The sequence below is a fragment of the Sciurus carolinensis genome, chromosome 11, assembly GCF_902686445.1.
Source record: "Sciurus carolinensis chromosome 11, mSciCar1.2, whole genome shotgun sequence".
Taxonomy (NCBI): Eukaryota; Metazoa; Chordata; class Mammalia; order Rodentia; family Sciuridae; genus Sciurus; species Sciurus carolinensis.
In genome coordinates this window covers 121,590,463-121,616,719 of record NC_062223.1, presented here as the reverse complement: position 1 = coordinate 121,616,719, position 26,257 = coordinate 121,590,463, and the positions used below count along the sequence as shown (strand labels likewise).

The 26,257-nt window shown below is 40.2% G+C and overlaps 1 protein-coding gene across 2 annotated transcripts in view; it reads right to left on the bottom strand.

Annotated features, from left to right (window-relative positions):
• Positions 1-10,965: 10,965 nt before the first annotated feature.
• Ubash3b (ubiquitin associated and SH3 domain containing B) overlaps positions 10,966-26,257 on the bottom strand; it is a 140,029-nt gene continuing 124,737 nt past the window's right edge. For both annotated transcript variants that reach the window (XM_047516592.1, XM_047516590.1), the window contains exons 8-14: positions 25,043-25,163; positions 23,653-23,775; positions 22,291-22,383; positions 21,071-21,215; positions 15,635-15,741; positions 12,897-13,006; positions 10,966-11,337 (exon numbers count right to left, since the gene is read on the bottom strand). In XM_047516592.1, coding sequence (XP_047372548.1) covers positions 11,200-11,337; positions 12,897-13,006; positions 15,635-15,741; positions 21,071-21,215; positions 22,291-22,383; positions 23,653-23,775; positions 25,043-25,163 — 837 coding nt within the window. In that variant the 3' untranslated portion in view covers positions 10,966-11,199. The remainder of the gene's footprint in view (positions 11,338-12,896; positions 13,007-15,634; positions 15,742-21,070; positions 21,216-22,290; positions 22,384-23,652; positions 23,776-25,042; positions 25,164-26,257) is intronic.

The window sequence follows — 26,257 nt, the reverse complement described above, 5'->3', positions numbered from 1 at the left end:
TTTTATGATCTGGTGAGTGAGAAAATAAATACAATTTTGGTGCTCATTTAATTCTCATTAATTGGACTTTATCCCTTTTTTCATTTGAAATGAGTGAGTGAATGAAAGAATGAATGGACTTGCCTTTTCTTTTCTTTTTTTTTTTTTTTTTTTTAATCAGTGCTGGGGATTGAACCCAGGGACTTGTGCTTGCAAGGCAAGCACTCTACCAACTGAGCTATCTCCCCAGCCCTGGACTTGCCTTTTGAGAAGTAAACACTACTCTTTTTGTTCTGAATTCTAAAAAGTTGTTTGACTTATCATTTTTCCAGAGCGTTAAGGAAGATCTTACTTTAAATTGTATTTTGGTCAATGGTGAGTGTATCTCATTCACCTACAGGTATGATATTCAACTGGTTGAAAACCTTGGCTAAAGCCACAATAGTCCATTGAACTGAGATTAAAAGCAGACCCTGGGGAAGTGCTGTAAGGCACTTGTGGTTTGCACAGTCCTTCCTACTCTCATTAAACTCTGTTAGCTTGCAGCCCACAGTGCGTTCAACGGGGGAGGACAGCAGATTGTGGCTGCCCAGAGGTGGAGAGAAAAGATGAGGTTGGAGTACAGTGGTCAGAGAATGACCTATTTTCTAATGGTCTACTGACCACCTTGTAGGTGGAAGTTCTCATAACTCTGTAGGGAAAGAAAAAACAATTTTCCCTTTATCTTTATGAATTCTTAGCTGGGACCTCAATAACAATAGGTAGAGTAATAGGAGAAAAAGTGAACAATAAGTTTATTATCATGTATATTTCATCTATGCATGGGAGATACCCAGAGAGTGAATAATTCTTAAGGAAATGGCTTAGACCTCTGGTCTATGTAGCATTTTCAGTAAAGAGCAGTGGAGTTCTGGCTGGGCAAAGGACAAGGACCTCGCAAGTTTGGGGAAGGCAAATATGTTGGGAAATTCTTGGTCCAAAAGGGATGATTAGTAAATCTTGCTATGAAGGTTTCTCTGGTGCCCTCTCCAGACTAATAAAGGTCTAAAATCAACTCCAGTAATCCTTGGTACCAAATTGTCCTTGGTAGAGAGGGGAGGAAGGACACCTTGGTAAATACACATTTTTTTTTCGTTTTTTACGAGTGGCATATTCTGCTACCCTTCAACTGACTGCCAAGTTGTCATTTGATCCCCATTCCATGAGATTCTTGTGTTTCTTTTACCAACAGGAAATCAGTTGGTTGTTGGTAGAAGAAGGTCATGTTTTAGAGAAAGAAGCAAATGTCCTGTTTCCCATGGTCACTCTGGTCCACCTGGGTTACCAGAGGGGAAAAACTGAAAAAGGAGATACTTATTAAATAGGCTAGAGATGCACGGTTTTAAGGGTCAGAACAAATAGGGGATTTCCCCATGTGTGGAAGCCACTGGGGTTTTTGTTGTAATTACAAGAGGGGTCTCAACTTTCTTCTTGACCTTTCATGGCTCTTGTGGAGAATCATGGCCTTTCCCAAGGTCAGGGAGAGAGATGGACTCACCTCATTTCCCAGCACATGCTGCTGCTAATTTGCACCTGGGTGGGACTCTTTGAGCACTGTTGTAAAATTTACAATGGAGTTTCTAAGCTAGACCAGCAGCTTTTGAAATTAGTTATTGATTCAGAAAAAAATTTTTCCTATGAGCAGCAAAACTTAGTGGGATAAATGTGGGTGTGGGAAGCAGAGATGGGCTGGTCACCTAGGCTTTGTCTCTCACAGCTGGGTAGCTTAGCACATCACTTAATTCTTAGAATTATCTTCCTCATCTACAAAATAGGTAGACAGCCTAAGGTGACTGGGAGGTTTGAATTTAATATAGTCCAGAGCACCCTGCTGTGTGGTACATACAGGAGCCTACATAAATCTACAGACCTAGATGGCTGGATAGCATCTCAGCCCTGCAGGATCCATGCTAGGTTGGATTTTTCTGGAAAAGGAAAGAGACAACTAAAGTTTTTTGCTCTTAAAGCTTCTGCCTAAAAATCCAACAATTGTGAACCTGGAATTTTGTGGAAGAGGGAAACTGTAATCTAATCAAATGAATCATTCTGGAAACAATTCGGGCAAGAAATGACCTGAGACCCTTCACCAAATAGAATAAAAAGTAGACCCGAATCTTCATCATGTTGGCTTAGGACCAGACTTCCTTAGCAAGACTCCCAAAGCTCAAGAAATCAAAACAAGAATCAGTAAATGGGATGGATTCAAACTAAAAAGATTTTTCTCAGCAAAGGAAACAATCAACACTGTGAAAAGAGAGCCTACAGAGTGAGAGAAAATCTTTTCCACATACACTTCAGATAGAGCACTATTCTCCAAAATTTATAAAGAACTTAAAAAACTTTACACCAAAAATACAAAGAACTGAATCAATAAATGGGTTAAGGAACTGGGCAGACACTTCACAGAAGATATACAGGCGATCAACAAATATATGAAAAAGTGCTCATCATCTCTAGTAATTAGAGAAATACAAATCAAAACCACCTTAAGATTTCATCTAACTCCAATTAGAATGGCTATTATTAAGCAATAAGTGTTGGCGTGGATGTGGGGAAAAAGACACACTCATACATTGCTGGTGGAGTTGCAAATTTGTGCAGTCACTCTGGAAAGCAGTGTGGAGATTCCTCAGAAAACTTGGAATGGACCCACATTTTGACCCAGTTATCCCACTCTTTGGTTTATATCCAAAGGACTTAAAATTAGCACAGTGACGCAGCCACATCAATCAATAGCAGTTCAATTCACAATAGCTAGATTGTGGAACCAACCTAGATGCCCTTCAACAGATGAATGGATAAAGAAACTGTGGTATATATAAACAATGGAATACTACCCAACCATAAAGAAGAATAAAATTATGGCATTTTCTGGTAAATGGATGGAGTTGGAGAATAAGTGAAATAAGCCAATTCCAAAAAACCAAAGGCTGAATGTTTTCTTTGATAAGTGGATGATGATGATACATAATGGGGTGGGGTTGGCCGGGGATAAGAGAAGGGAGGCACTTTGTATTGTGTAGAGGAAAATGAGGCAGGAGAGGTGGGGGAAGGAAAGATGGTGGACTGAGAGACATTATTACCCTATGTATGCGTATGATTACAAAAATGGTGTGAATCTACATGGTGTACAACCATAGAAATGAAAAGTTGTGTCCCATTTGTGTACAATGAATCAAAATGCAGTCTGTAAAAATAAAAAAATAAATGATTTCAGAAGGAAGTTGTGGTTCAGGTGACTGTATCAGAGAACAGCAAAGACCACCTTTGGGTACCAGCTCATGGAGCTCTGCCTGGAGAGGTGGCCAACCTTAGTGGCTTTCTCTGTAAGTGAGGGGGTTTGAAGAAAGTTGGGTTTCATACCTGTGTTCTAAAAACCCAAGCATTTCACAGATGCTTCAATCTTTTGCAATATTTTCATGAATTTTCATATATATATATATATTCCAGGGATTGAACCCTGGGTACTCAACCACTGAGCCACATCCCTAGCCTTTATTTATTTTTAGTTTTGAGACAGGGCAGGGTCTGGCTAAGTTGCTTAGGGCCTCACTATATTGCTGAGGCTAGTTTTGAACTTGCATCCTCCTGTCACAGCCTCCCTAGTCACTGGGATTACAGGCGTGCACCACCATAGACAGCTTCTTTTAAAAATATTTTAAACTTCTACTTCAGGCTCTGGATCCGGGTCAATGAATTGGCGTCTCAGTTCCAATATTTCTTAGTCATGAGATTCTGAGCAAGTTATCGAATTTTTCTAAGACTCAGTTTCTTCTTTCATAAATCAGGAACTAGTATCAACTGAATAGGGTTGTCAAGAAGATCAAAGTTTACACATGCAAAGTACTTAAGTATCTGATAAATACAAGTGCTCCAAAGTGCTAGCTGTCACTGTGCTAGTCCCTAGACACCCACAATCTATGGATTTGTTATGCCAGGTAAGCTGGTTTGTGTTCAGATTCTGTGGCTATAGACTAAAATCCGAATGTTTGATCATGGTCTGCATTAGATTCTTTCTGTAAAGGGCGAAGTAGTAAATATTTTAAATATTTCTAATACTATGTCTTTGTATCCTCATAGCAGACACAGGCAGTGTGGCCATGAATGAAGAAGGTTGCATTCCAACAAAACTACCCTAGAATTCAAATGTAATATAATTATCATGGCATGAATACTCTTGTTCTTTTGTTCCATTCTTAGCTTGTGGGCTGTACAAAGACGGGCTATAGGCCAGATTCTGCTCCGGGGTGAGATTCAATTTACAGCCCCTGGTCTGTAGGGCTACATGTCGTTGGATCAGCCCACCTGTCTAGTTTTGTCTCCTCCTGACTTGCTGTCATGCTCACTAAGCTTCAGGTCCCCAACCGCTTCTGTTCTAACCCAGCCACTTCCTTCAGACCGGGGAGTTTCTGCACTTATAATTTCCTGAAACCCTCCTTGTACAGTTTGCCATGACTAGCTCCCGCTCAGCTGGTTTGATGGTCACCTCTCAGGGACCCCATTTCTGACCATCCTCTCCCAGGGAGTTCCCCCTGCCCCATCCCTTCCAAAGTTACTCTCTATCATGTACCCATTTACTTCCTAAACAGCATCTATGAAAATCTACGATTATATGGTTCATTTATAAATCATGTCTCCCCTCCATAAGAGCAAGCACCCTGCTTTCTTCTTTGCCACTGTAGCTCCAGTCCCCCGCCTGCTAAGATACAGCATCCAATAAAGATCACAGAAGGATGAACAAGTCCACTGTCTCAATATCTTAGTTCCTTTTATAGAATGAGTTAATAATACCTGGTCTTCTTACCTTGTAAAGTTATGAGGATCAAATGAACAATTTGTTTTTTAAATTAAAGAGTTATACAAAAGGAAGGCTAATCAGTCAGCTTGCTTTCTAAACAAACCATAGAATTCAGCCCACACACCCAGTGTTACCATTCTTCTCTTACTACAGAAACTCATTTAAGTGAAAAAGAGTAAAGCAACAACCATATGAAAGAAGCCGTTTTTATTTCTCTTCCCTGATATTCCCCATAGCTGAATGGAATGGCTCCATGTGAGATCCTATCTTGACCTTAGCAAAGACATGAATTACTTATAAGTATGTAGTCTTTTATTAGTATTAGCATGTAGTACTAGGTATTTTATATTCATTATCCCACTTGATTCTCACAATCACACTGGCAGAAAAAAAATATTGTGCCCATTTTACAGGTGAAATGAGTGGAAGGCATGTACTAAGCAGCCAAGCCGGGATCACGGCCCAGCTCTGTGATTTGGGAGTGGTTCTCTCACTACAACATGGTATTCTTCTCCAGAGACACACAGCCCTGTGGATTGCCCTAAGAACACAATGGCAGCCAGAAAGTTAAGTAGGCAATGACATCTCTCCATGGCCAGAGGCAAGTCATCTGCATTCCACATGTGTAGTTCTGGTAAATTGAAGTATTCTGTTTCTTCAGGGGAAACATATATATATATATATATATATTTTTTTTTTTTCTTTGTCTTCAAACAACTCTCCAGAACAACAACACAACACATTTTGCTACTTTAAGCTTAAACAAATTCAAAGTACATCGACTGATTTTCTCCGGATGTGTAAGTAGCCTTTACGTACATTACGAAAGGGTGAAATGAGTTTGGGAATCCATCAAGCAGAGAATGACTGAGAACTAGCCAGAAGGCTAAACACAGTCTGGTCTTTTGTCAGACACCAGCATTAGCTGTTATGTTTCCTCAGGAAGCAAACCCTGCCAGGGCAGTAGATGGTTGTAATGACAATGAAAATCTGTATTCATGTCCCTGATAAAAATTTGCATTCCAGGCTTATTTTAAAATCTTATTAGCTCTACATATTATTACGTTGATTATGGGGTCTATGGATCGTAGTGTTGTAGAACCAAATTTGAGTTGGATTTGCCCTCTCTCTTACCCAAATTCTTGCTCTATGAATCAGCCCTTGAGGTGGCTGTTGGAGCGGAATGAAGATTCCCATGGGATTCAGGATACGCTACCCCAAAATATGGCACCTAGGTATAGTGTATATTTAAAGTTAAAATAATTTGACACAATGGCAAGAAGCAGGAAGGTCCCTTTGACACCCCCTTAACCCACTCCTGTTCTTCTCCCCTGAAGCAGGTCATAAGACCCTCATGTAAGAGGTGTCCTCCCTATACCTGGCTGAAAGAAGCACACTTATCTCCTAAGACAAAAGGTCACTGGGAGGAATCCAAACAGGCATTACTGTTTTTCCAAGTTTGTTACCATTAGATCATATTCTTTATCATGTTTCTTCATGGTCACCCATTCTTCGTCAAACTTAGCATAAAAATATTCAAGCTTAACAATTTCTTTGGCTCTTCATTTCCTCATAAAGTTTCCATATTGTTGAAAACATAAACCTATATGTTTTTCTTTTGTTAATTTGCCTTTCACTTAAGTGTCCTCGACCATGAACCTAGGATTGTAGAAGGAAAGATATTTGGAGGCTATAGAAGAAGCATATTGGAGTTTGCTTTTTCATTCATGGCTGGGTTTTCACCTCGCCAGTCTGGATGACTCAGAGCCTGACCAAAAGGGACCTGAGACTTCAGAGCTGCTGGAGCATGTTCACCCTTCAGTCAGTTAGCAGCAAGTGTCCCCAAGGCCCTGTGAGAGAAGAATCACGCTCTTAATGGACACTTTTGAAATAAACCACAATAACATCTGAGAATAGGATAGAAATAGACACCACTCAGAATTTAATATGAGATTGCTCTGGATTGACTGAGGACACAGTTTCTTTTTATTAAATCATCTATGAACCATTTCAACGGAGATGCTCCTGGAATAGAAAGAACTAATTACAACAGTGCCATAGCTGTATCAAGAGGGGACAGCTCTCAGCCAGCAAAGCAGTAGTGCCATGGGTAGTGGACAAGAAAGTTGGCAATACAGTTAAATGTGTTTTTTTTTTTTTTTTTTTAATATAAGTACAAACCTTTTTTCAAATAAATACACCTGAATCACATAGAAAAAAAGATACAATAGTTTTATAAATGAGAAAGAACTCAAATGCCTCCCCCAAACAGCAGGTTTAGGATGGACTATGCATTGACAAAAAGGCTTTGTGATGTTGCTCCCATCTTGAGTGGCAATCAGAGAAAGAACCAGTACACATTTTTCATTATACATATGTATCCTGTACAGAGTCCATGAATAGTTGAACAGCTGCAAAATTCTGATTTTTGTGTGAGTAATGGCAGCTAAGTGGTACCGGATAAAATATTTGTAAGGAATGACTGTATATTACGTTTGACGACTCATCACTATAATTTTAAGCCTACTTACACCAAACCTAATATTACATGTATTTAAAATCAAGCTATTTTCTTTGTATTTAGAGGAAATCTTTTCCCCCTTTCCTTGAATTTTCATTAAAGCTAGTCACTTTCCAAGGAAAATTCAGTATATTGAAATAGTAAAGAGAAGTAAATTCAATTTTAATCCTACATTTAAAAATGGAAACCATCTGCCATCACCTACCAAAATATCCCCATCACCTTTGTAACACGAACGTTCACCTAAATAGATGTTAAATCGCTCTTTTTCCTGCCCTCCTCCGCCTGTCTCTCCTCCCCTTTAGCAGCCTTGTCAGCTGAGTGCCTCTTCTTTCTCACACATGTGCTGGATTACAATTTAAATGCAAATCATCCCAGCCTCATTATCTAACTTCGTGCAGATTCGGTACAGTTGACTGTGCTGATTTCTGTGAAAATTAAACGGAGGTTCATCTGTATTCCAGCACATGCATTACTCAGAGTAAATTCAAAAGAGCAATTCATCACTGCTTTTAAATTAAACACTGGCGTCGCCAAGTGCCTAGGTTACGGAGGAACGTTTTCCTTTTACCACACAGGGAAGCCTTTCTACAAAGGCAACAGATAGGAACTTCTCTTCCTGTAGCTGTTCAATTAGTTCTCAGTGACACTAGGTAATTGAAATAAGAAACTTCATTTTAATACGAATACAGCTAGTTAAGTGGAAAAGATACATTTATGGTAATGCTATGCACAACGGGATGACAATCTGTATGCGTCTGGAACACTACAGACAAGAAAATGATCAATGATGACTTACCAAACTGATATCACTCCAGAAGGTATATTTTTTATTTTTTATTTTTTGCAAAATCATCTTTCAAATATAAGATAACTTTAAAACAATTCTTTGGTTAAAAGTATAATTGAAATAAAAAGTAGAAACTCCTCCAAGCCTTTCAACAGGGTGAAAAATACCCCCCTCTTTCAGCCATCAGCTGGCTATTTAATCGGCCATTCAGATTCCATGAATCTAAATGTAATGGGCAACACTGTAATCTCAACTCCATACTGGGGCAAGGCAAGAGGCTCCTCACTAGGAAAGCAGTGATAGTGGAGAGAGCCTGGGAAAACGGAGCCCTCAGTTTATGCATTAAAATGTGCCAATTATTCTAGTCCATGGAGGAATAGATGTGGCATTTTAAAATCACAGAAAACAAAGTCCTACCTATGAATAATACAGGGGCATTAGCAGATTGATGTGACACATTTGTAGAAGCAGGAAACTGTTTCAGACTTGCAATCCCAGATTAAATCCTTTACTTAATTCATTTCCCCTAGTTTATTTCAAATACCTTTCTACATTAAAAAAATTTGTTTTTCCTCTGTGTAAGAAATCCATTTGATTCTTCTTTTCTGGCATATCCTTTCCTTTTTTCTATTTATCTTTCCCTCACAGGTCATTAATTTTAATAAACATCAACCTGAGATTAAAAAGAACCAGCTTCAACTGTAGTTTGTAATGTCAACTTAGAACTTTTGTACAAATGTGAAATCTGGTAATACTGTTGTTTCTTTTCTTACACATAGATTCAATAGGATTTTCAAAGAATTCCTAAGTTGGAGTCCACAGTTAAATTTTTTAATAGGTTACTGTGCAAAGAGAATTTAATGTGAATTCAGATCATTCAGCCATTTTGATAAGCAATTTGGATAATTAAAGTAGAGGAATAAACTTTTATACTAAGGGTTCTCTACCTAAATTATTCAGAAAATTGTTTTAGATCTCTGCTTCCTTTGGCTCATGTAGGTAGTTGCCTTAGGCTGTGTCTGTATTGGACTAAGGACATTGGAATGCAGCCCAGTCAAACTGATTTATCAGGACATTATGGGACTAAGACAACTGAGAGAGATGGAGAGGATAACCTATCCTGAACTCAATTTTACACAAGTGCAGACACTGTCTAGAACACACTTCAAAGTGTCAAGAAAATCTGATGTGAAGTGTTCAAGTACTATTCTGAACACTCAAGGCCCAGGAAAACTTGTGGTGAATTCAATAAACATTACAGATCTGATTAAATGGTGGATTTGCTTCATTACAAATACCAGAAGAATGAATGGCAGGGATATTACATTAGCTCTAGTGTGACTTTTCTTTTAAGACCTGTAATGGGATATGTCCCTCCCAGATGTTTTAAGGTTAAAATACACTAATATGTCAGCAAAGGGTTATTTTTATGTCTAAAAGTTCAATAGGCATTTGTGCAGTGCTAAAAGAAACCACAATCTGTTTCTTCAAATATAGAATTCATGACATATTTCTCTAAGTGTCTTTTAAAAATGCAACCTTAACCCTTTCCCTGATTAACACATATAGTTAGCAACTTTTCACTTCCTCTTCTTTCCAGGGGTCATCGAATTCCAATTTTAATTACCAGCCTAGGTCTATTTTTACATACCATATGTTTGATGTGTCTGGGTTTTAAAACTTATTCTACAACATATATAGATTTGCTTTACACTAATGGTCCCTTCAAATGCCTGGGATTTCATTTTGTACACAAATTCTACACAAGCAACTATATCATACCAGATCATTGTCTGCAGCCCTAACAGTCAGCTATTCACACAATTAAATAGACATTGATAATTGATGTTTCGGTTTGATTGTCATTTATTTTTCCTTTAAATATAGGAAGTAGGTGTAATGAGAAACCACAGGATGTGGCTCTTCAATTTTCTTCAAGTGGGTCTACCTCCTATAGGTTTTAAATTACCATAGAAAAACAAAAAGAGGGCAGCACAAGCAGCAGTGCATTGTGACTGTCAGCATTTAAATTAGTTCCCTGACTTCATTATACATCCCTGGTATAACTGGTTATCTGCCATGTTATAGTTAAAGTGTACTCTAAGTGTCCAACAACCTGACCCTTGGTATGGTTTATAAACATGTTCATATTGCACAGAATGAGCTTCTTGCTTATTCAAATAATTTATTGAACATACATTCTTTCAAAATGTCAACATCCTCAACTAGTTAGCACAGTCTAAAGTCTAGGGGCAAAGACTAGCAAGTCTTGTGATTTAGAAGTGCCGTGGTTCGTTAGGCTATGGTATGGGAATTCCAATTCGCTTTATATATTGCAAGCTTTCTGCACCTACCATTGAATATGTCACACATTTTATTTATCTTTCACCTGAAATAAAAGCACTTTGAGAGCAAAAATGCTTTGTTTCCCCATTTCACAGATAGACGCAAGAAGGTCCAGCTGCCCTGGAGAAAAGGTGGCAGTACCAGGGTAAACGTTAGAGTCCTCCAGCAGTTGTCTTGAGCCGGCAACGCTGTGTATCGGGTCTGCTGGGGTGGAATTTGATGTGTGACCTAAGGACCATTCTGTGGGGCATGTTTTTTAATAACCTTAAAAGGATTCCTCAGCTTGGCTTTGCCTATCTTGAAAATGAAGTTCCAAAGAAAATCCCATCCCGGACTGCATCCTGGACATACTCCTTCCTCTTGCATCCTTCCAGAGAGCAGGTTGGCAGCTCCTTCGGGGAGGAGTGAGGCTCCTTAGCCATGCATAGGCAGAAGGGGGACAACGGCATCTGCTGCAGCGGGTGCCCCAATTTAGGAAGACAGTTCTCCAAAGCCTTGCTAGCTGGGCAAGAGTCCAGAGAGAATGGATTTTTTTTTTTTTTTTTTTCTCCCTGAATCATGTCTTTCTTTCATTTACACAGTCTCATCATTAGAACCTTAAGCATGAAAGGAAATATGCTAGATTATTCTGAGCTGTCCATTTAGAATGCGGTGTGGAGTTTTCTACTGTTACTAAACACCCCAAGGACTTATCCAAAAGGCCTTTTCTTTACTTGCTCATGCGGCTTACTCTTGAAGCAAGGTCTCTCTCCAGTTGAAGCCCCCAGTTGGTCCATGGGTAAGGGGAAGGATGGGGGGATCGGTCAGCTGCCATATTCCAGTTTCTCCTAGTTCTTCACAGGAGCAAAAGCCTAGGTATGGGATCTGAAGTAAAAGTAGTAAAAAAAGGAAAAGAGAGGATAGAAGGTCAATGCTTAAACTTTCACCTAGACACAAAGATATGCTGGTGGCTCTAGAATAGGGGCTTTGTAGAAATACATCCTCTTTGAAAGTCGATAAATCTGAATAGAATTGATAAATGAGAGGGAAGAGTATTTACAGTGCAGCAGGATTCATCAGAAGTATCTATCAAACAGTGAATTCCCCTGCTGTAAGTAATTGTTTATAGATTGCTGCTTGATAGGGTGGGAGACAAGAGAACAAAAAGTATACAGTAGTTCCCCCACCCCCACCTTATCCACTGTGGATATATTCCAAAACCCCTAGTGGATGCCTGAAACCTTAGATAATACTAAACCCTCTATATACTGTTTTTTTGTTTTCCTATATGTACATACAGATAATAAGGTTAGATTTATAAATTAGGCACAGTAAGGGATTAACAACAATATAAAGAAAATAGAAGAACAATACACGGTAATAAAAGTTATATGAATGTGGTCCTTTTCTTTCTCAAAATATCTTACTGTGCAGTATTGTATTTTAAGATTGTGTTTGGTCACAGGTAACTGCAACTTCAGAAAGTGAAACTTGGGATAAGTGGGGGCAACCAGGAGGCTGAGGTGCTAGGAGTTAATCCTTAATTTACACATCAATCCCCAATCATACTGTCAAGTTAAAAAGGCACCTTGAACATTTTTTTCTTTGTTATTTGAACATTTTTGAAATTATACTTGAACACAATGGGAAAGATCATTTAAGTTTTAATAATTTGTCCCACCCTTGCTTTATCTTTTTTTTTTTGCTTGGGGAGGGGCACACATATCCATGACATTCAAAGCAAAAGTTCTACCCTTGTTATTACCAGTTGTTATGGCAATTTAAAAATTTATTTTCATATTATATGTCCAGAGCTACATTTATAAGAATCCCTGCCCTCCAGCAGCTTAAAGACTAATAGGAAGGACAGATGCGTAAGTAAACTGTTTAAAAATGAGAAGAGAATGCAATTGAATTTGAACTAGATCTCTGGTGGCACAGAAAGGAAGTAGCTGCCTTGTGTGGGAGGGGACTGACCCAAAACCCTTTCTATAAGATGGAAAGGAAGAATCCAGACGTGAAGGTCAACCTCCTGGGGTTTTGCCTTGTTGCTGGGCTTGCCTCGCAGCCTGATCGCTGTCACTCGCTGCTTTCCTTGGCCTGCTGGCTTGCTAGAAACACCATCTAGCTAAGCTGACAGCTGTGCTGGAGTCACCTCTCCTTATCCACTCTGAGGTCCCTCATTCCTTGTGACTCTCAGCTGCTTCCTAAATTTTAGCTTTGAGAAGCTGGAACTGTCGTTAAAACATCTTTTTCTCTCACGCAAGGTCTAATAAAGTGCCTTACAGAGTCCCACTCAATACATCTTGGCTGAGTAAATCAATAAGTGAATCTTCCTAGCACAGCATAAATACATGCTTCAAATAAATGAGCTATCGGCCAGTCACCAAACTGCTATTAAACTACTAGGCACCATGGGTCCCATAAGTTCAAGACTGAATTACCTTTCGGACCATTTGCACGAAGTCCTTGGAATTCTGAGGCGACAGGCCCTGAAGCTGGCAGGTACATGCTTCAAGGGAAGAGGCATGGGCCACAATCAGAATGTTATTTCCTGGGGACAAAAGCAAAGAATGGGAAGACCATTTCTATAAAGATATATTGAACTTTGTAAATTCTAGAAGATTCATGTTCTGAGGAGGGAAACACATTCTCAAAAAGAAGACAAAGCCAGGCATGGTGGAGCAAGCCTGTAACTCCAGGGATTCAGGAGGCTGAGGCAGGAGGATTGCAACTTAGCCAGACCCTCAGCAACTCAGCAAGACCCTATCTCAAAATAAGAGACTGGGAATGTAGCTCAGTGGTAAAGCACCCCGAGTTCAATCCTCAGCACTGAAAAAAATTTTAAAAAGGCCATTTGCCCAAGCAATAGTTTGAAACTTTTTCATTAATAAGGAAATCTATTAAAACACACACACACACACACACACACACACACACACACACAATTTTATGCAACACAGGGACTGGGGAGATAGTTCAGGTGATAGAGTGCTTGCCTTAAAAGCACAAGGCCCTGGGTTCAATTCCAAGCATCCCCCTCCCCCCCAAAAAAAAAGAAAAAAAGAAAGAAAAAAAATTGTATGCAATACAAAGAAATGGCAAATGTTTAAGGAGAGGGGAGAAGTTAATTACCATGATTAAATCATCGTACATTGTATATACATATTGAAATATCATATTATAACCCATAAAAATACAATTAAATGTCAATTTTAAAAAAATTTAAAAGGGGCTGGGAAGGTAGCTCTGTTGCAGAATACTTGCCTAGTGTGCACATAACTATGGGTTTGATTCCCAGTACCAAATAAATTAATAAATAAGTTAAATAAAAGAAGGATAAAAAAGAAAAAATATTATAGAATTATAGATGCATCCACAGGAGGTTACACATATATACATACATACAGATGGAGGTCTCCTGAAACCTTCCCTAGTGCTTACATCTTTCAAACTATGCTATGCTATCAAAACCAGGAGACAGACACTGTTACAATCTGCTTGGTTTATTCTGTCTCAACAGGCTGAGAAGCACTCACAGTGTATGAGTACATTGTTCTGTGTAGCTTTCCCACATGTGTGACTTTGTATAACCACCACCACAATCAAGAAGATCTTTCACAATGTATAAATGTATTCTACTGTCATGTACAACTAATTAGAACAAATAAAATAAAATAATTTAAAAAAAAAAGAAAAAAGAAAAAAAGGCAGTGCTCATCTACATCCACAGGGCCCCTGCTGCCAACCCTTCTAATGCAGAGTTAAATGTTGCCACTAGAGAACTGTGAGCACTGGAGACCTCTTGGCTGTTAGCACAAGCTAACATGGTAGTGAGCAGCCGATGAGTGACAACTGGAACGGTAGATGGACAACCCCATCCACTGTTGCTCAGGGCTAACTACTATCGACATTTTTTTTAAAATTTACTTTTATTGTAAACAAATGGGATACATGTTGTTTCTCTGTTTGTACATGAAGTAGAGGATACCATTTGTGTAATCATACATTTACATAGGGTAATGGCGTTTGATTCATTCTGTTATTTTTCCTTCCCCCACTCCTCCCACCCCTCCTTTCCCTCTATACAGTCCCTCCTTCCTCCATTCTTGTCCCCCTCCCACCCCCCATCATGCGTCATCATCCGCTTATCAGCGAGATCATTCGTCCTTTGGTTTTTTTGGGATTGGCTTATCTCACTTAGCATGATATTCTCCAATTTCATCCATTTGCCTGAAAATGCCATAATTTTATTATTCTTTATGGCTGAGTAATATTCCATTGTATATATATATACCATGGTTTCTTTATCCATTCGTCAATTGAGGGGCATATAGGTTGGTTCCACAATCTAGCTATTGTGAATTGAGCAGCTATGAACATTGATGTGGCTACTATCAACATTTTTTGTGCACATAACTATAGTTTTTGCTCTATGACTATAAATATACTAACTTAAAATTTATAGCCAAGAGTCAGTTTGAAATATCATTAAATATTTGAGCCCAATCTTTGGAAAACGTAATAACAAATGGACATGAGCCTTACACACCCTTCTTTTGGTTGGTGGCAGCATGGCTAGTATGTGTGCAGATTTTTTTTTTTTTTGGTACCAGGGATTGAACATAGGGGTGTTTTACTATTGAGTGACATCTCCAGCCCTTTTTAATATTTTATTTAGAGACAGGATCTTGTTGAGTTGCTTAGGGCCTCACTAATTTGCTGAGACTAGATTTGAACTTGTGATCCTCCTGCCCCAGCCTTCTGAGCCACTGGCATTATAGGTGTGTGCCACTATGCCCAGCTTGTGTAGATGGTTTTATGCGTGGATGTCCATGCTCTCAGATCAGTTGTAGGCAAACAGTGTTATTCTAGAGACCTTTTGGAAATCGCAATAGGGAGTCCTCTTCATAGGGTGCAAGATGACAAGCTATAGTGCAGAATATAAGTTATTAAGTATTAGTAATTAAATCTAGTGTGCTCCCTGGAATTCCTACTATTTTAGGTACTCAGACAATGTTACAAATTCAATGTCAAAGAATCTAGAAGAGAGTCAGAAATATATTTCTTTTCTATTGAACAAGTCTGTCAAAGCAACTGTAAGCATCTTGAGTAGCCCTATTAACCATGATGGAGAAATGGTGATATATTTAAATATGGAGTCCAAAGTAATACCACCTACCTTTACTTTTACATTCACTTATAATTTCTTTTGTTACTTGGAAACTTCTATTGATATAAGTGTCATAGGATTCTGAAACCACTAATTTGCTGACTGGAATGTGAGGTCTGAAACAAAAGAATGAACAAAAGAAATGAAAACATTTGGATCTTGGGATGAAGCAACTGATATCATTCTAAATCATTTTTTCAAGACCCTTCTAAAGTTCCCATATATCTATCCATGACCCTAGAAAGAAGGGAGGTAAAGAGAAGAGTATTCCCACTATAAGGACATGGGGTTGAAATGTACAGAAACAAAAACTGTCTGTATGGTGTCACAGTGACCTGTTGAAAAATGAGATATTTAGTTCATGCTTCATGCACAGGATGACATACCCACGGTTAGATTACTTTTACTGATTATTGGCCATTAATGGACCTAATTATATACCTTATAGGAAGCAAGGTGAGATTAGATTTTACTACCTATTCAGATCACTAGGATGCCCCATGCCTCTCTTTAGGAGACTTATACACAATTAGCTGCAAGGACAGGTTTTAAAAGCAGATGTTCAGTCCATCTGATTTGTGACCTCGTAAAATTTCCACCAGCCTTTTCCTTCTCTTTGCTTCTTATTTTAAGATGTAGATCATATACCTGGCACTAGGAGAAGCCCAGAAGACACAAAGATGAGGAAAGTTCAATTTCTGGGCTTGAGGATACCTCTCTGTGAACTAGGTGGGAAGGCTATTGATGCAAATGATAACTATGATGTAATCTACAAAGGCATTTAAAAGAAAGATCAAAGTGCCTGACCTGGTGACCCAGTCATCCAATGCCCTTGGGGCCCACCTCCACCTGCTCCCACCTCTCTTTACTATTCAGAGTTTCTGGTCCATGAGAAGTTTAATATGACCATGCCCTTTATTTTTTCTCTGTTCTTATTTTGTTTTTCACCGATGGGTGTTTTGTACCTGGTACAGATGGTGGTAGCTCTCAAAGTGAAGTCACATGGCATTTCCTTTTCTTTCCTCCCTCCCTTCCGCCCTCCCTTCTCCTGGGCATTGACCAGAGCCTCACAAATGCTGGGCGAGTGCTCTATCACTGAGCTACTTTTGCAACCCCCGTATGGCATCTTGATCTGAATTACAACCATTAGTACTACAAGTATTTCCTGAGGGGTTCCAGGTGTCAGGCTCTGTCAAGCATCCTGACTGTATTTTTCAGTATAATCTTTCCAGTAATGCTTTTGTAAATCCCAAGTTTCTGGATGACAAAACCAAGGCTCAAAAAGGCCACAGACGACTTGCTCAGATTGTTAACAACTCTTAGAACCTAGACTTCAACCTGGGTCTCAGACCTGGTCTGTGAGCATATTCTCCACACTGGAGACCTTCCGACAGTGTCCTTGTCAAGGTGGCCCTTCTGTGCACCAGGCCTTACTGTCAGGGTTGTTGTGGTTCCGTTTGAAGGAAACCTGCCCCTAGGGAACCATCTCCCAGCATGCAGCAGTCTCACCCTACCCTGGGCAATTGGCAGAGACACAAATCACCACTGACAGGGCTAGACCTGCTTATTCTGGAACCATCTCTCTTCCTCTTCCTCCCTAACCCCACCTCTCATTCAGTTCCACTACCATTCACATCATTGGTTCTCCTAGGAGCTGCTTCCTTCCCTTCATTGGGACAACAGGCCACTTCATGCGGCCCAAGGAGTCACTTCAAGGGTTAGATCATGTTGTGATGTGTGAGATTTATGTGAGTGAAGGCCAGGATAGATGCTGGGATCTAGTTTCTCCTGATTGGTTCTTGCCTGTGGTCTCTCCCAGCACCTTGAAGTAGAACCTTTGAATGGCTCCACTATCTGACCCGTCCGGTTGGGTATGGGAAGACTTCTCGTTCCTGTCAGCAGGACCTATCATGCTGTTTGCCACACCTGCAGGGTCCTGAACTCATGGCTTCCAACCATCCAGTGGACCTGGAACTCAGTGCTCCAGGTTCTTGGGTGGCATCTTTGGAACAGCATTCTCCCTCATCAACTCTCCAATTCCCTGCTGCTCTGATCCAGTCTGTAGGGCAGGCTTCTACCTTGGGCCCCACCAAATCTTGATTTGCTGCCTCTCTAGCAGTCCAGATTCATGCCCTCTTCCAATCCCATTTCCCGGGTGTCAGGGCCCTGTTCCCTGCTCTGAACCTGCTCAGTTGGTATGCGTTTTGTTTTTCCTGCATTGCTGCTCTGGCCCAGCTTGCTAAGACGGGGGCTGCTTGCCACCCCCACCTTCTAGGCTGCTCTTGCTGCCCAGGGATGAAGCTTAGGTATGACTCACCAGTCTAGTAAGTTCCCCTAACTTGGCTTCCAGTTCCCCTCCCTCCTGTTCACTGCTGGCCCCTGTTGCAAGGTGACAGGGCTTTTTGCTGAGTGCTCTCGACTTACACTACCCTGACTCCCAGGAAGGGCTTCTCTTCTTGTCACGGTGTCTTTAGTCCCTTGGGTTTCACTTACTTGCTTCAAAAGGCCTGTTCAATTTGGCATCATTAATCTCCCGGGGAGTTCAACTTGAGGGTTGTGTCTTTCACATATTATAATTTTGGCTTTCTCAAACAACTGAGAATTAGAGGCTTCATCTCCCTCCCCCCATGACAAACAGAAAATGGTTGGATTGAACTTTGATTTGCTGAAAAGGGAAAAAGAAAAATCTGGAATAGGGACCATGCCCTGATTTCCAAATTCTTGGCCTTCATCCTACTTGCACTGCTGATGGGGTTGTGTTGTCTGTGGGTGCCTGGGTGTGTTTCTCTGAGTGCATAGAAGGCTCAGCTAGAGTGACCTTGGAGAACTTTGCAGGTCAGCTTGAGAAACACTGCAGAACACACCAAAGGGGAAACAGAGGACACTGATGGCCTAAATAAGCCAGGCTGGGGCTGGATGGAGTGTGACAAAAATCACTTCACCAGTGTTGGCAGCAACTCAAAGTTTCTTTTCTGACTAGGTGGATGATGGCTGTTGACATAGAGACAAAGGCTTGCAATCTCCGCTGCTGCCTGAAGGATAGAAAAATAGTGACCAGAGAGGGGACAGAACAAAATGTCAAGTGTGGTAGGGGAGCAGACTGTTGATTTAATTTTTGTTATTTATTTATGTATTTATATAGTACCAGAGATTGAACCCAGGGGTACTTAACCACTGAGTCACATTCCCAGCCGTTTTTATTAATTTTTTAAAAATTTTGAGAAAGGTTCTCACTGAGTTGCTGAGGCTAGCTTTGAATTCATGATCCTCCTGCCTCAGCCTCCCAAGTTGCTGGGATTCTAGGGATGCACCATTGCACCTGGCTTCAACCCTTTTTATTTTTTGTTTTGAGAAAGGGTCTAAGTTGCTGAGGGCCTCACAAAGTTGCCCAGGATAGCTTTGAACTTGCCATCCTCCTGCCTCAGCCTCCTGAGGTTTTGGGATTACAAGTGTGCACCAGGGCTCCTGGTGTAACTTTATTTTTTGAGGAATACTAATTCTTTTAAGGCAAGAAGTATCACACAGTTAAAGAAGGGGTTGTCTGACATCTTATCTGCAGAGTAAAAATATTAGTGTGGAAAAAGGATAACCTCTCCTACCTTAGCCAGAAAAACTCACATTGCTTCATTGGTGGTATGGGTAGGTATTTGAAATGAAACTTCAACAGATATCACAGGGAAGAGAGTTGGCATTAATATTGGTCATTTGTTCCAAATTCTGCTCTAAGAAATATGAGTTTAATTTCCCATTATCATGGTTGTGCCTTTTGTCCTTCCTCAAAGAGAGTTTATATAGCTTGAGTGAATTTTTAATAGACAATGTAACTATACTCTCATTGGTTGATTCTTTTTTTTTTTTATACCAGGGATTGAACCCAGGGGCATTTAGCCACTGAGCCATATCCCCAGCCTTTTTTTATATTTTATTTAGAGTCAGGGTCTCACAAAGTTGCTTAGGGCCTCATTAAATTGCTGAGGCTGGCTTTGAACCCATGATCCTCCTGCCTCAGCCTCCTGAGCTGCTGGGATTAAAGGCGTGTGCTACCATGCCTGACTCACTGATTGATTCCTAAGTGTGCATGTGAATTATCAGCTGGAAGCAGTCAATACTTTAAAGGAAAAAAAATTCAGTACAGCCAGACTAATGGCAAAAGCAACAGAATAGGAATAAGAATGACTGCAAAGAGTACATAGTACTTGGTATGTAGAATTTCATCAGTGAATGTTAGTTGTCATCATTATTTTTATGTGTGGCCAGTCACTATATATATAACTTTAGGTAAGCCACTTGAACTCTTTCATATGTGAGTGGCTTGCTGGGCTCAGCATGTAGTTCAATGGTGGAGGGTTTGCTTAGCATGTGTGAAGGTCTGGATTCCTTCCATTTCTAAAACTGTAAAAAATAGGAAAGAAAAGAAAAAAGTGACTTGCTAACCTTCTAGGGTGATATCCCTAACAAGTGAACATAAGAGGGAGAATAATAAATGCTTTGGAAAGTTAAAAGTGAAAATCCAAGGTGGGACATTGTCACCTCCCTTATTTCCCAACAACCTTCTGAATTGCATTACCATTAGCTGGTACATGTTCCTGGAATGCAAAATGGTTTTGTTATTATACTGAAATAAGCATAATAAAGTCGGGAAAATCTAACATGGGTTGGGATGAAGACTATAATTCACACTATCCTAATGTTAGTGGTTTGAATCTTTTTTTTTTTAAATACTCTTTAAGTTATCAATCAACCATTATTTTTTTATTCATATGCCGTTCTGAGAATCAAATCTGATGTCTCACAAACGCCAGGCAAGCGCTCTACCACTGAGCCACAACCCCAGTGCAATGGTTTGAATTAATGTCCCTAGAAAAGCTCCTCTTAATAGAGGCAATGCAGAAATATTCAGAGATGCAATGATGAGATTATGACTTGCAACCTCATCAGTGAATTAATCCACTGAATGGACTACTGGGTGGTAACTGTAGGAAGGAGGGCATGACTGGAGGTAGCAGGTCACTGGGGCATGGTCTGGACTATATCTGTCTAAGGTCCCTTCCTCTCTCTCAGCTTCTTGGCTTCCAGGAACTGAACAGCTCTCCTTCACCACACCCTTCTGCCACGATATGCCTCACCTGGGGCCCAGAGTAATGGAACTGGCCAACCATGGATTAAACCTCTGAAACCACAAGCTCAAAATAAACTTCCTCTTCTAAGTTGTTCTTGTCAGGTATTTAAATCACAGAGATAAGAAAATTACGAACACACCTAATGCAAGGGAATGCTGGCTTTTCTCCAGATTTGGTTTCTCAACTCACAGCTTTGTCTGCCCCATTATGAACAAACTACCTGCAGGCTATGCCTGCCCTTCATCGGCTTGATTAGCCTGGTCTGGTGATAGCATGGAAAGTGTTTCCACACTGGCTTCAGGAAGCAGCAGTTTTAGAGGGTTACCTGTAGGTTGTATCAACACTCAGGTTGGCTGCAGCTAACTCTGAAGGAGGTATCCATGCAGGTAACATGTTCCCAGCAACCCATTTTGTCCATTCAAATAAACCAGGCTCGACGCGAATCTTCAAGTGATTCTCTTGTTGTAAACCTTGGAGGTAAAACAAAATGAAGATGAAGGAAGTACTATTATGTTCTCAGTGGAAAAATAAGTTATAGGCCAAATTATCACACAACTCTGTTAAAGCAACTGTTCTTTTCCCCAGATGTTACAGGTAGCTGAAGAAGTGGAAGCCTGTGGGTTTAGGCAAGGCCTATAAATTTTGTGTTCTAATGACACATGAGTTTAATGCTCTGGCTGCACCTCCAGAACGTATGCTGGCTTTAAGGATGTATGGTGTCTGATTTCAGAGCAAAAACCACAAGCCATTATCCATGTAATTTGTTCAATTCTGTGACTACTGTAATTCCTCTTTCCAAAATAAATTCCATGATTGTGTTACTAAAAACTGCAGATATTCTTTTAGCATCCCCTACTATACAATAGCTTCCATTGAATTTTAAGATCATGTAAATTATTCATTTTTCCTATCAGAAAATCTAATATTGAATATTTAAAAGTACCTGTACACAAGTCTTGGATTTTCCTGTAGTGTGATTACTCTCAGGAATTGTCCCTATTTATTAGCTTAGCTCTCTTTATACTACATTTAGTCCAGTTTTTCTATGCAAACTTAATATATAAATGCTTCATGGCAGTGCAGGGAAGGATTACTTAGGTTAAAGAATTAGACTCAAATATAGTGTCAAATTCTTTGTTGGCTTGTCCATTTATGGTTCATTTGTTTGTTTAGCTTAAGTATACAGTCCATTCTGTCTCTAAATATAGAAAGTGTGGGGATGTGGTTCAGTGGTTAAGTGTACCTGGGTTCAATCCCTGATACCAAAAACCAAACCAAAACAACAACAACAACAACAACAACAAAAGAGCTTTAAATTCTCAGGAAAAACATTTTTGGTAAACTTTGTTTCATCTGGTTTATGCTGTCCCAGTTTGATTTTTGTGATTTGCGCAAGATCAGTCATCTCGTGAAAGATTCTTTGCTAAAAATTTCAGATTCAAAGCTTATAATTGGTGAATATCCCATAACGATAATTATCCTCTGATAATTAGGTGCTTAGAGACAGAAGGATGGACTAGTTGACTTTCAACCTCAGAGTCTTACCTTTCAAGATATTGTGTGCGGTCTGAACACAGCGTAGGGATGGGGAGCAATAGACATGATCAATAATGGTGTTACTTTCTAATAAGGCTTCACCTGCAAAGAAAATCCGAGGAGAATCAGCCTGACAGAGTCACTTGACTTTCACTTGGTTGCTAGGAAGACTCCAGAGAGCTCTCTTTCCTAGTGGGGGCTCCCGTAGATCCAGGAGCGTCATCCCTGTTTCCAACAAACCCCCTCATCAGTGTTTGTGTGGAAGAGGCTAAGCAACAGGCTGTCCCCTTCTTGGCCTTTCCTTTCCTTCTCCCTCATGCCAACAAGTTGTAAAATGTTCTCCTTGGAGAGACCTATGAACAGGATGGTGCTCTAACCTCTACCTTGTGATACAGGGGGAGGACTGCCCTTGCTTCCATGTCACTCTGTGTTAACCAGTCTCTCCACTGGCCATGTTCTTGCACACCACGGATAAAGTACATCTGATGCTTTAACTCTTTACTCATGAAAACCACCTCTTTTCTCTTCTAGGCAAACTCTAGACACTTTAATACAATGGTCAAAAGTCTTCTGTGAACTTGTCTTTATTAATCTTGCCAGTCTACTTCTCGTCCTGCCTCTCAATTTATGCTCTGGAAACAAGACAGCTTGTTTCCCCCACACTGTGGATGCTATTAATCTCTGGGACTTTGTTTACACTGTCCCGGCTACCAAGAATGTCCTTCTCTTCCTCCTGCTGATTCTTTACTCGGCAACTTCCACTTTGTATCACAGCTCACTTCTTTTATGTCTTTTCTGTGTGTGTGTGTGTGTGTGTGTGTGAGCTCCCACAATACTTGATGTATAGCTTATCCATATATGTTGGTTTCCCTTAGAGTGAGGGACTTTCACACATGGGTCACCAACACCTAGCTCATTAAATAATAAATGTCTGTTAAAGGAAAGAACGGAACACAGCATTGCCTCTGCATAGTCAGTACAGAATAGGCCTGCAAACAGCCTTCAAAGCATCAAATGGCCCCTATAAATTCAGCAACCCCAAGGTTCCCTCCTCACTATTACCCTGTTTTTACAGCTATGTTGGCAAATGCTGCTGTCTTAAACTAGAATCTGCCCTGTCTGCCACACCAGTGATGTAAGTAAAGCAAGCTTGACCTTTCTTATTATGCTCCTCAGTAAGGACCATGTCTTCTTCACTTTGGTAAATCAAGCCAGCATCCTGAGTTATGTAATAAATCCCTTTTGAACTGAGGAAATAGATCACATATAGGGAAGTTACAGAAAATCCCAGGAAGTGTCCTAGCATATAGTTGGTACTAGTCTTTTGAAGAAGGGGTCAGGAAATACTATGTATCGCCCCAGGACTCTTACCTACTAATCTTGCTTGCATGCAGCCAAACACAGTGATGGGAGCATCTTTCTCATAATCCCGGAAGCCACCACTCCGCTGAGGTAAGCTATGAGGCATGTTTAGGTTGGTGCGTATGTAGCGGCCTGGGGAAAATAAAAAGGTCAAATAAAGGCTACATGAGTTTCTTGTTTCTTGAGGACTTCCCTTGTTGATCTTGGTACATCCTCCTAAGTCAAAGACTCTGAATTCTCTGGAGCTGAAGGAAAACATTGACACTTTCTCTTCATTAAACTGGCTTGGAACCCACTCTTCCATTCTGTTAACAGAAGTGACAAGAGATAGTTTCTAAGTGATGATAACAACTAGACATTCTAAGTAGGTGGACTTTTCTGACAGGCAAGTCCCTAACTCAAAATGTCACTCAAATGAAAACGGAAACAGAAGAGAAAGACCTACTTTGCACTTTGCAGAGTTTAATGGAGGAAACTCTGGCTGCGGAATCACTATGTTTCTTGAACAGACATTGCCATGTGACCATGGGCAAGTCATTTACTCTTTAGAACTCTTGTCTCCGTTTGTAGAGTAGAGACAAGAACACTTACCTCTTTCCTAAAATTCAAGAATCAGGAAGGACTTATGGATAACATGCATTTTTCAATAGTATCCAAACCCATACATAACTCCATATACATAAGTTACATAGCTTGACTATGCCCCCTAGAGGCCGTAATAGGTATGCCAATGCTAAGCAGGTCAACCAACTACATAGAGCAAGTCTACCTTATAGGCAAGAGATGTTAGAAGACCCCCAGGGGATGCCTGAAATCACAGATAGTACTGAACCCTATGTTATGTCCTTCACAAACGTGCCTAGGATAAAGTTTAATTCATAAATCAAGCACAATAACTAATAATAAAGTAGAATAGTTGTAAAAATATACTGTAAACAAAGTTACATGAATGTGGTTTCTCATAAAATTATTATACTGTATTGTATTAATCCTTCTTCTTATAAGGTGAAATGGTACAATAGCTGTGTGATGAAGTAAAGTGAGGTGAAAGATGTGGCCGTTGAGACTTAGCATCAGGCTAGTATGTAAGAAATGCTCAAACATAAGCACTATGATACTATGACAGTAGATTTGGAAATCAAGTGAGTTACTAGGTGACTAACAGGTGGGTAGCATATATAGTGTATATACACTGAACAAAGGATAATTCACCTAGGCAGGATGGAACTGGACACTGGGATTTCATTATACTATTCAGAATGGAGTGTAATTTAAATTTTATGTCTTATTTATTTCTGGGATTTCCCACTTGATCTTTTCAGACCATGGTTGACTGTGGTCAACTAAAACCAAAGAAAGAGAAACTGTGGAAAAAGGGGAGTGGGATCAATGGACTCACCTTTGGCGTCAAAGCACTGGGATAGCCAGTACTTCCCAAACACAACATCCATCCTCTCCCCATGCCGACACACAAAGAGGCATCGTTTTTGAGGCCCAGGCTGGCTGTTGACCCGCAGGGGCTGCAGAGGAAGAGAAGTGAACAGTGAGGAAACATGGCACAGTATTGAGTATATGGAGTCAGCTGCACTGAGCTCCAGGCCAAGTCTGTTAACACATAACTTGGACGAGCCTCTTAACTGCCTTGGATTTAGGTTGGTCTGACTGTAAAATGAGGATAGTAAGACTCATTCTGTACACCTCACAAGTTATTCTGAGGCTCAAATGAAAGAAATTGCAGGTGCTTTGTGAGATAAGAAGGGTCATGAAAGTGGTATTTTCATGGTGCTGGTGCTATTTTTAGTGGGAGTAGCATTTGGCAGCTACTGAAACATCAAGGTCACTTCAGTTACAGCTTAGAGGTGAAACTAGCCATTAATGAAGAGCCAGGACAACTTTCTCCCGAAAAGGGATGCTTCATCAGCTTCTTCAGGGAGCAAAGTCTTCTTTTGTCACAAATGTGCCCATCTCACATCTAAAATGTGTGGTGACCACATTGTCCCATAGGAAAAAGGAAGAGTCCTAATGCCAATGCGGTTTTACAGTCAGTGCTCTGTGCTCCAGCAGGAAATTCCTGCTTTATCTATTCCAGTAATCACGTGGGCTCTGGTCTGACCATGTGGGTCATCTGGTGTTCTCAGAAATGGCTCAGGGAGGACAGTTGTCACTTCTCAATGATGAAATAGACAAGTCTCATCAATGGCATGTCCAAGTGACTTTGGTTTGTATAAATGCTGGTGGATCCTTCTAGATATTTCTATACTCTTTCTTTCTGATATCATCCACTGTTCCCAGTTTCCTCAGTGCTGCCAGGTTCACATTAGCCAGCACTTTTCATTAGCTTCTAGTTGGTCTAACAAGGTTAATATGTGGATTGAAGATGAAGACTTCCCCATCTCTTTTCCTATTCTTCCCTCTTTCAAACTCTGGGCTCTAGTCTAAGTGCTCTACTGTCTTGATCTCTTTTAAGATCAAATAAAAACTGCAAAGATCAGCAAGCTCGACCTTTCCACTGGACTCTGTCTGTAATACTGAATGACAACTCTTGTTTTCCTGTCACCTCCAAACTTTCTTGGAAAACTTCCCATATTTTAAGCACTCACTATATGCCAATTAT